Here is an 11,940-nt window from a genome sequence, read left to right on the forward strand (position 1 = left end):
TTGATCAATGCTCATGCAGCTGATCACTGGATTGTATGGTCCAGACTTGATTATTTACAATCTGCCGTAATATAGTTGGAATATTGCTGACTGCGGCATTATTAAATGCTAAACTCACTCTCCATTTTTGTATATATGACAGACAATACTTTATTACCTTAAATGAAATTTGATTTGGCTCATAGAGCTTGACAAAAATCCAAATAAAAACAACATGAAATATGAAATTGCTGAATACATAAAAAGTGTGTAAAATAATGTGTGTATTTAACAATGATGATTCTTATGATGTCAGAGCTGTGTTTGACAAAGGATAACACAATAATTAAGAACTGAAAAGGGTGCCAATTTGTACAAAGTAGCCTTTATTCTCTGTACGTCATATGTCTGTGTTAAATATGGGAGCTGAGATCACCTTAAATTTTAGATCACTTTGTATTGTTGGCACCAGGGCCTCCTTTCACAAAGCCACCTTTACTAAGGTTAATCTTAACTCCAGTTCTTTAACAATGCATGAAGGTTACCTTAGTGGATTATGACTCCCTTTGTGAAAGGAGACCCAGAACTGTATTTTTACTGTTAAATCTGGCAATACAGGTACAAACACAAAACAAACACACAGGATGTGCTGGTGGATGAGCGGGATTGCATGAAGATTTAACGCATTGTTTGGTCGTATTTCAGATTTTGCTCTCTGCATTTTTAAGTGTATTGTAATCCATGAGCATCACCTGTCAATACTGATCCCAAGCTGAGGTAGTTGGGCAGCACAGTGGTTAAAGTGTTTGCCCATCTACGTGCTGGCCCAGATTTAGCCCCATATGTGAGCAGTTTCTCTTATGCAATTTTGCTTTCTCCGTTCTATGACTTTGTTGGGTCAAAGTTGCACACACTGAACTCACTCACTCACCCCAACATGAAAAATGCTTGTTGTAAGATGTGACTAATGGCGTTGGGTTGTCAGGCTTGCTGACTTGGTTGACACATGTCATTATATTTCAGTTGTGTGTATTGAGGCTTATACTGTTGATCAGTGGATTGTCTTGTCCAGTCTAGATTGTGTACAGACCGCTGCCATGTACCTGGAATATTGATAACTCACACAAATGTTCAATTCAAGGACATCATCACTGGATTGTCTGGTCCAGACATGATTAATTACTGCTGGAGTACAGCTGGAATATTGCTGATCACATCATTAAACAACAAACCAACAAACTAACAAGCATGTATAAAGCGAGAATACTCCTACACAAGCTTCTTATATTTATATGGCGCACATATCCATGCAACTAGTGCTTCTTCAAGGTCCTGCTATTTTCCTCGGTCACAGGGTGTCAATCTCAATGTCACATTGTACTATCAATCTCAACTCCCTGCGGAGTATACGACTGATACTGCTACCAGATGCACAGAGTTTATGTGGGTTCTCTCATCCTAACAAGCTACCCAATTCACAGCTGGGTGGACAGGGACACATGGTCACAGTACTCTGTCCAAGTTTACTGCATGTGGGTGCATCCGCAGCTAGGTATTATAATAATGTACATATTCATGTAGCCACCATCTGGTCATATATCAACAGATTCATGGGTTCTTTTAAGTGCACAACCAGCCCGGTAATGTTTAGATTCTGTGACACTTTAGCGCAGCATTACATATTTCAGCCTTATATGCACCTTCAGGTACGCATCTTCACAAAATGTACCCTTCAGTCTTGTGTAACATGGCAAACAAACGTATGAGGAGCCACTTGACGGATTTAATAGAAATATCCTGTGTTATAAAATCGGAAGATTTACATGCACCCGGCCACTGTGTGTACTATACATGTTCATTGTGTAGCTTGTGCTTGTCAAACCCTATACCTGCTGTGTTGGCTAAAACTGCTGACTCGCATGTTTTGCCAGCTTTATACAGTCCATGGCTCAGCAGACAGACACACAGGCCACACTGTGGGCATGACAGGGTGAATTGAAGGCTTACATGATATCCTGTCATCAAGATTTATGTGTGGCAAGAGAGGTTGGGGTCTCATTTGCCATGACAAAAAAGGCTTTGAAGTCTCAAGTTAAACTTTTTTTATTTCTAAAAGGATTGGGTTTGAAATTTTCAGAGAAAGCATCTGTGAAATATGGTTGTAATTATCCAGAAAATTATCTAGAGCCACAGGTGACATATTTAGATTTGATTATATCATCTAAGGGGGTGTAAGTTGGAGATGAGATTTCATGTAAAAACATGTCACTGTGTTTGATAGACACACAATATCAATCTGACATAGGATGTTTGTCGTTCTGTAGGAGATTCTGGTGCAGAACACCCCGGGCCTTACTACCTCATTGTAGTGGTGATGTGTGTGTGCTGACAGTCCTTAGATCGGTGACCGTATTTCTATTTTAATTCCCTGAGTTTCTAGGACTTCACTCCTGTCCCACAAGGAAGATCATGAGGCACATGTGGTCTCACCTTAGGCAAGTGAGTTAGTTCAAACTTGACTCTGTTCATCCAACAGAAAGTGTACTTTCTGGGTACCCGGTGGGCATGTTGTGTGACTAATAACCTTTAATGTTAGTGCTTTGAGCAGGCACAAGTGTGTGGAAAAGAAGTGATATAAATGGCCATTATTATTAGTCTGTCTACGGTGACGTTGACAGGTATGAGGCATAGTACGTTATTATGCAGTTTCCCATTCTTATGACTTTATGGAGATGTTCAGACAGATTTCAGCCCCTAGTACCCAGTGGTTGTCTCTTTCAATGTTCCATTCCTGTCTTGTAATTCATGGAAATGTTAAGCCAGATTTCAGCCCTTAGTACCCAGTGGTTGTCTCTTTCAATGTTCCATTCCTGTCTTGTAATTCATGGAGATGTTCGGCCAGATCTCAGCCCCAAGTACCCAGTGGTTGTCTCTCTCTAGGTATTCCAGGGCAGAACAGGATGTCATGGGTGATGTTTAATAATTCTTGACCCCTAGTTCCCCACAACTTTCTCCCCTTAAAAAAAAACACAAATTCTCTTGTTCATGCATTATGAACATTGGGTTGTTCCTGTCGAATGCAATGCCTTCTTATATGAATGTTCCTAATCATGGATGACTGGAATAAACAGGATGTTTTTTCAATAAATGAAATTGTTTTTCAGGTAATCTGAGTGAGCTTGTATCCCATCATGCAAGTGGCAGCAAGTCCAAGACAAGTCACCACATCCCAGAATCAGAACTCCGCAAGAAATCGGACAAGCACCTCAACATACAGGTGAAAGTGTGGATGGTTGATTGGCATTTTGGAAGATGCTATTTGATGAACATAGAGAATTTTCTAGGTTTCATCTTTTCACGGTTTCAACATTTCAGGGCACAATGTTCTGGCCCCAACATCAGGTAAAAGTGATGGAGAGTGTGGACATTGGTGCCTCCGACAGCCAGTACAGCTGTGTTGAGGCAGTTTGTTGTGATGATAGAGCCAGCTTAATTGTGTCTCATGAAGGTCTGGGTTAGAATTGATCTTCAGTAACCCATGCTTATCATAGGATGTGACTAACAGGATCAGATGGTCAGGCTCGCTGACATGGTTGACACGAATAATCCTGTCCCAATTGTGTTGATCAACCTTTATCCAGTTGATCACTTGATTGTTTGGTCGAAGTTATTTACAGACCTCCACCATATAAATGGTATATAGCTGAGTGTAGCATTAGACAACAAACATTTGTTACAAACCAACCAACCCAAGAAGATACAGGGTGGAATTGGTCTTTAGCTACTCAAGCTTGTTTCTTGCTCTGCGGATCAGCATTACAGTGAATCCTCTGCAACACAAACTTGTAATTTGTCACCAATGGGATCATATTGTTTACATAGTTGACATTGATGCTCATGATGTCAATCACTAGACTGAGTGGTCCAGACTTGATTTAATTATGGCATAGCCGTTCCCTCTGTTGCCATAATTCTGTGGTCCCACAAACTCATACAGAAAATGAAGTGAAGATTTTAACACAAAGTCATAGCTATCCCTAGTGATTTGTCACCCTCTTTTGTTTGAAAAGCCTCACAATTTTTCTGTATGGTCTACAGTCAGTCATTAGACTGAGTGGTCCAGACTTGCTTTTATTCGATATTGGGGAAATATTGCTAAGAGTGGCATTCAACAATAGAATTACAAACAAACAGATCACATAACTTGGATGGTGAAAGGTTCTGTGCTTCCATCAGTCTCTCTGTTAACTGTCAGGGAGGAAGTGAATTTGGTTTGGTTATATTTTTAGAACAAAGCCTGAGATGTTTACAGGAATTCCTTTAACAGAGCTTGTGAAGGATCCTGATCAGAACAAATATCTTATCTGAAAGACACCAATTAGCAGATCCTGGCATGACTAAGGGATATAATTCATTCAGTACATTGAAGTGCTTCATACCAGTAGACCAGAAGATGCATGTAATTCATGGCGTGTGTATGTTGCAGGCTTTCCAAACATACGAAGAAATTCGAAAAGTGGAAAAGGAGTTGACACGGCTGCATGCTTCTCTTACACGTAATCAAGACAGGTGAGATCTCTTTTTTTAATTTATGTATTTTTTTAATCATTTGAGGGTTGAGAATCTTTTATTTGATTTAAGATTTGCAGTTCTGTATATTTCCTTAGAATATTGCCTTGATGAAATTAGTTATTTGGGTTTGTGTAATTGTGAACTGGTGCCGTTTGATGATTTGGAATGTTGAAAAGTGCTGAACAGCATTACTTGTTTCTTCACTTAAGAACTCCAGTGGCAAATGTACCAGACCTGGGAGATATGTCATCCAACTCATATGATTGTTAGAATGATTTAAATTAAGCTTGCAAGAGTGTTGAGTCCTTCTTTGAGTGCTAACATGGTTTACATTCACCGATAGATATATGTGACAAAGGTTATAAAAGGGCTTTTAGGTGTGAGAAACTGATCTTTAACTTCTGTTCTGTCTGTACACAGGGACAAGAGGGTTGCAGATCAAGTTCGGCAAAAGATTTCCTCTGCAGAAGCCTACCTGGCAAATTTGAAGTCATCACAGGTTACCCTGGAAAAACACAAGCAGAGTCGGAGTGACAGCAAGAAACTCATGGTGTTTTGACGTCTGCTTCTACTTTCTGGACAAATTGCTGCAAGGCTTTTAGTGACAAGGTGTGCTAACACAGATCCAGAGCCATCTGACAATAATGTGGTATCACAGATCCAGTGCTGTCTGACAGGTTGAATCATCACAGACCCTGTACTGCTGGTGACAAGAATGTGTTATCACAGATTTAATGCAGACTGTGGCACAGATTTGTCATGACAGATTCTGTACTGTCTGTAACAGAATGTCTCATCATAGATCCTGTACTATCTGTAACAAAATTGTGGTATCACAGATATAGTGTGGTCTGTTACACAAATGTATCATCACAGATCCTGTACTGACTGCAACAAGATCCAGTCTTTGACAAAGAGCTAATATGATGCATTAAATAGCAACAATATAATGAATCTGCTATACAAACCAAGCTCATCTTCTACAGAACCTTTAATCAACATACCTAGAAGTGGAATGATTTTAAGAAATGAAATATTTGGTTTGTTTTGTGGTTAATTTTGTGCAATGAAGGGAAATAAAAGTTTTCAACAATGTATCCACTGAAAGAAAATAAAACAAATCGTCCAACTTTTAAGGCTAACAACTGGTTTATTTCATTAGTTATTTGTAAGTATATTATCAAGACAATTATTTACTCACTAACTTCTTGAATGCCATTCAAAGAGTTACTTTTCCAGTGTCCACTGCCATGATATTGCCAGAATATTGCTAAATGCATTGTGAAAGCATTCTCACTCACTGAAACAGTTATTCTGTTAAGATTGCATATTTTCAAACATGTAAGGGAATATAAGAGAAATTCTAATTATCTCCATGAATTTATTGAGAAATTATGTTGCAAATTATAAGGCAACCTCAGTGATCCTTATCTAGTTAATGGACCAAACACTACTTACATCACTTTATTCAATCTTGTGCGAGTTGATCCTAAACACGAGTAGCCCCATGCTTGCAGAAGATTGAGTCATGCGGTGTTATCATGTTTTTACAATCGAAGGGTTGGACTGCTGGACAGAATCAAGAGGAGATGAAATCTGTTTATGGTGAAGATAGCCCATCTTATGATACTGTTGTGAATCAGTTTTCAAACGGTCTGCACAAGGTCAAGAAATGTTGGGAGAAGTGTGTCACTGTGGATGGTAACTGTGTAAAGAAGTCTTATGGACAAGAAATCAAAATAAAGTGTTTCTACCCAGAAAACGTCTTGGTGATAATTAGACCTTTTTGGATGCCCTTGCACATTTTGGCATTGTTTCTTCACTTGGGCAGTCTAGTGGTTACTCATCATGCCAAAGACCCATGTTCAATACCCCACATTGGTACAATATGTAGAACACTTTACTGGTGTCTCTTGCCATCATATTGTCACAATATTGTTAAAAGCATTGTAAAAACATACTTGCTCACTGACACCTTTCCAAATGTGGGGCAGGCTGAATTGAAGACGAGACAGGAAGTTCATCTGAATTTGGACCCCAGAGCATTTTCATATTTTGACAAAAGGTCACACAATACGAGTAGATGTTTTCAGCAACATACACATACACCCTCACCAATTTTAGCCATGCCCATAATAAATGAGTTTCATCTCTGCCTGCCATGCTGCCAAAGACCACATGCTGTTAGTCTGATATGTCCACAATGGACATCAGACTGTGTGTCCTCTTCTTGCTTTTTCACTTTATGATATTTTTTATTATACCAGCCTTCTGTAACATTCATGCTTCCAAGGAATCACGTCTGTCATCTGTAATTTTCACTGACACTTTGATCAGTCTGTTTTCAAACATTTTAATTCTCTAAGTGTTTTAGAAGATCAAATGGAATTCTGATGTTTATTGTGTGAAAGTACACAATTTTAGGGATGTATTCAACATCCAGGATTTGAGTTCCTATGAAGTATACCATTCAAAAGAAATTAAGCACAATGGACTCTTCACATTATTCTGTACTACAGTTAATCTGTTCCTATGAAGATGCAGGTTAGAATTGATCATCAACAGCCCATGCTTGTAAGAAGCGACGAACATGATGGGGTGGTCACGTACACTGGCTTGGTTGATGCACATTATTGTACCCCAGCTGTGTATGTTAATGCTAATGCTGTTGATCACTGGATTGTCTGGTTTGGCTATTTACAGATGGCTGCAGTGGAATATTGCGGAGTGCGATGTTAATCAACAAACAAACATTACTTCTGTGAAGTGATCATTATGTGATAGACCTTGTCTGACTTGGCATACATCTGAGATGTCATCATAGATAATTGCTCGTGCTGTTGATCACTGGATTGTCTGTTATAGACTTGTACTGGTATTATCATACAACCTGCAATAAGCTACATCACAATACTATGATTTTAGTCATAATGATATATTGGCAGAGTATTGTGCGCTGAAGCTGCAATAAAATACAGATCCCAATACAAGGGTGGCAATACAACATGTAGCATGATATTGATATCTTAAATTCTAACACCAACTATAAATCACCTTAAGATAAAAAACCTATGAAGGTCCAGGGTAGAATAGGCCTTCAGCTGCTCATGCTTGCCATAATATGTGACTATGTATGTAAGAGGCGACTGACAGAATGGGGTGGTCAGGCTCTGAATTGCGCAGATCGATGCTCATACTGTTGATCATGGGATTGTCTGGTCCAGGCTTGTTTTTTTACAAACCTCCACCAAATAGCTGGAATATTACTGAGTTAGGCAAAATACAACAACTATGTGTCAATTCACTGTATCGACAGTCTGTGGATCGAATCGTCACACCACTATTCCACATTTCTAGACTCTATTATTTAGAGACCACCGCTATGTAGCTGGAATATTGCTGAGTGTGGTGTTAAACAACAAACCAAACAACAAAAATACATTAACGCACACTTGATTCCTTCATACTGCTAAAGTATGTCTGTTACTGTATACTAGGAAGATGACAAAGAATATTCGTTCATTCAAAATCTCTTTAAGTACCTTTCCTCTTTTACATCATAGTAATATTTAAGAATCAATAGTCCAGCTTATTTTAGTAGTATGTACAATGTTGTTGATGAGAGTGCTGTTTAGAAGGAGTCTTTAAATGTATTCATCAAGTTGTAGGTATAAGTTAGCCTGAAATGCAGAATTCTGTGATCTATAAAATGTGACATATGTAAAGGTGTTAATGAAAATGCAGAATTTTGTGTTCTACAAAAGCCTGACATGTGTAAAGATGTCTGTGAAACTGCAGAGTTCTGTATTCTACAAAAGCGTGATGCATGCAAAGATGTGAATGAAACTGCAGAATTCTGTGTTCTGCGAAACATGACATATGCAAAGATGTGAATGAAACTGCAGGATTCTGCATTCCTGCTAAATGCTAATATGTGTAATAGTGTTAATGAACTGCAAAATTCTGTTTAATGCAAAAGCCTGATATGTGCAATGGTATAGATGAGGAAGTATATGTGAAGTAGACGTATTTAGATGTGGTGTGAAGTTAGTGTGAACTGCAGAATTCTATGTTCAACAAACGCCTTATATTTTAATATAATAGTGTTTATGAAAAAGTAAATGTAAACTTATGAAGATGTAGGTTTTACTTCGGGGGAAAAATACAGAATTCTTTGCTCTGCAAAAACTTGATATGTATAATGATGGTACATAAGAAGATGTAATGTAATCTATAAATAATATGTAAAGTAGATTCATCATGATTTATGTCAAGCAGACTGATCAGGATGTATGTAAACTGTACAAGCCTACAATGAACAGAGCATCTCATGTTTACCAGTATCCATTTCAACCTGCGTCATAACTTCATTGCACAAAGATAAAAACTTGTTCACTTCACACTTGTGACATGCACTTACCTCGTCTGTGTCGTACAATCCTCGTGGCGTGATTTCATGTGGGACTGTAAAGTGAATAAATCAGTCGACTTGCCACGCTTCAGTGATCAGCCTGTTAAATAAGGCATGGTATAAACATACATTAAGAGATCATAAAACTGTTGAAAGGTTTAGGTAATACCAGTGATTATTGTCATGAAAGGATGTTTTTGGTTGGGTAGCATAGACATAGCATATTTCTAGACACTGGAGCATTGTGGGAGCTTATCCATAAACAAAGTCATTGGTGATGTGGATTTGGTCACATGTTGCAGATGGTTCTGTGAATGAAGGGTGTTCTTTCAAAGTCTAGTGACTGACATTTGAACATTATACTGACAGCAGCTTACTGTTTTCATACAAATTTAGAAAAGAATGAGTGAGTGAGTGAGTTTAGTTTTACGCCGCACTCAGCAATATTACAGCTATATGGCGGCGGTCTGTAAATAATCGAGTCTGGACCAGACAATCCAGTGATCAACAACATGAGCATCGATCTGCGCAATTGGGAACCGATGACACGCGTCAACCAAGTCAGTGAGCCTGACCAACCGATCCCGTTAGTCGCCTCTTACGACAAGAAAAGAATGAATTGGATGTTAACTATCATATCAATATTTTTGTAATACAAACATGAAAGTAACTTTGTTGTCCTACTCCATCACTATCAAGGTGCAGTGGGATGCAGTGAGTCAGTTTTCAATAGAAAAAAAAGTAATTGAATAATTTAAATTTCACTTTTATGAAACATTTCATGTGTTCATTGCTGTGATATTGCTTGAATATTGCTAAAAACCATCAATCACTCACTTTTATTACCCTTTCTCTCTGTGTGTGCATGCATTTAAGACACGGTCCTGAATCTTAATTCACCTAGACAATTTATATTGTCATGTTTACAATTGTGATATACTCTTCAAAAAAGCAGGGGATAATGAACTTTCAATTTGAATGGGAAGTGTAAATGTTAACAAACATTTCAAAGCCCCATACATGTGGGGTCCCATTCTTGATTTTGATGTTTTTTCAAGAAGGTCGAGAAATCACTTAGAATATTACTTTTGACACTCATCATGCATCACACATTTGTTAGTGTTTGTTTCTAGTCGTTTGCTTTAAAATGAAAATTGTATACATGCAAATTACATGATATACACCAATCATCTTTCAAAAGCAACTACATTCCAAATAACTATGGTTGTAAAGAAGTGCAAATGGTGATGCACTCTCAAAACATTCAATAACATCACTGATTGACTTCGATAAATCTCCTAAATATTTTTAGTCATAAACAAAAAAAATTGTGAGGATCCTCTACTTTTTTTGAAGAGTATATAAGAACTTGTTCTGGCAATTCATCATACATGACAATCAATCTGTCCACATAGGAGTCCAGGTCTCATTTCAGGAGGGACAGATTTCTCCAGCTTATAGAAACAGATTATCAGCAAAACAGCACTGTTGAACAGTTTATTCATGAATTCAGGGTTGTACCTGTGTTAATGTTTTGGATGAGCAAGTTGAAGGTCAGAGTATTACATGGACGATTGATCAGGAATAACTGACCACTCTGGGCCCAGTTTGAGCAGCATTTTGTGGAGGTTCCAGAACACTGGACATGTACAGGGGTATTAGCTGGGTGGATTGACCAGGGGTAGTGGCTAACTGGGGAAAGTACATTCACACTGACAAATTGATCCTTGGAATGCCCTAAGCTGTATTTAATGAGGGGTCTTCAAGCACTAACCCCCACTTAGCTCCCCTTAACATCTGATGAATGAGTCCCTGAGTGTTATCATGATATGTCTTTTGTTTGTGAAGATCTGGCTCAGTGAGGTTATCACTGTCTCTTTTATTAACACTCACAGTGACACTCGGTGTTGATACTGTATGTGGAACTGACAATGACACTGTGACAATAACACTTAACTGACAATGACACTGTGGCATGAACACTTAACTGACAATAACACTGTGACATGAACACTTAACTGGCAATGACACTGTGACCTGAACACTTAAATTACAATTTCACTGTGACATGAACACTTAACTAACAAAGACACTGTGGCATGAAGACTTAACTGACAATGACACTTAGGCATGAACACAGACTTAACTGACAAATTATGACACTGTGACATTATCTCCATGAACACTTAACTGGCAATGACACTGTGACCTGAACACTTAAATTACAATCTCACTGTGACATGAACACTTAAATTACAATCTCACTGTGGCATGAACACTTAACTGACAATGACACTGTGTCTTGAACACTTAACTGACAATGACTCTGTGGCATGAAAACTTAATTGACAATGACACTGTGACATTATCTCCATGAATGACAATGACACTGTGACATGAACACTTAAGTGACAATAAAACTGTGACATTATCACATTAACTGACAATGATACTGTGACATTGACAATGCCTAATTATGTGCACAAAAAATATAACAAATTTATTCAAAAGGAACTAATACAGCATATCATTTACAAGACACAGTTTATGCATGAGTTTCAACGCAAATGAAATGTTTTCTTACATGAACACAACAGAGGAGTGTATCCTCATAACAAAAACTGATACTTTACTTAGGTAATTATGTACATGTGCACACAAGACGAGTGTGATGTTACTGCATCAGCTATGGTACGTGCATGATTTACGATCAGGAAATGACCCTGACAGCCATAAACACCGGTCCACTGAAAAAAACGATATTGTCACGATGATTGTGTCCCGTCTCTGGGATTCTTCCCACACTTAATATTAGACAGACTTAGCCATGTCTGAGGGAGTTGATGGTGACTTTGTGAACCTGGGAACAACAGGAGAGTGATGACCTTATATGTTGCAGACTGAGAGTTATGGGAGAAAAAGCATCTTGAAAAACGGGCTGATAGTCGTGAGAAGGTTCACATGCTCTTGAGAACAAT

The 11,940-nt window shown here is 38.2% G+C and overlaps 1 protein-coding gene across 2 annotated transcripts in view; it reads left to right on the forward strand.

The window, feature by feature from the left end:
- The window catches only part of LOC137273443 (zinc finger CCCH-type with G patch domain-containing protein-like), a 69,302-nt gene extending 63,609 nt beyond the window's left edge, over positions 1–5,693 (forward strand). For both annotated transcript variants that reach the window (XM_067806133.1, XM_067806134.1), the window contains 3 exons: positions 3,144–3,256; positions 4,466–4,548; positions 4,972–5,693. In XM_067806133.1, coding sequence (XP_067662234.1) covers positions 3,144–3,256; positions 4,466–4,548; positions 4,972–5,110 — 335 coding nt within the window. In that variant the 3' untranslated portion in view covers positions 5,111–5,693. The remainder of the gene's footprint in view (positions 1–3,143; positions 3,257–4,465; positions 4,549–4,971) is intronic.
- The last annotated feature ends 6,247 nt before the right edge of the window (positions 5,694–11,940 follow it).

The sequence above is a fragment of the Haliotis asinina genome, chromosome 2 (genome assembly GCF_037392515.1).
Source record: "Haliotis asinina isolate JCU_RB_2024 chromosome 2, JCU_Hal_asi_v2, whole genome shotgun sequence".
NCBI classification, from domain to species: domain Eukaryota; kingdom Metazoa; phylum Mollusca; class Gastropoda; order Lepetellida; family Haliotidae; genus Haliotis; species Haliotis asinina.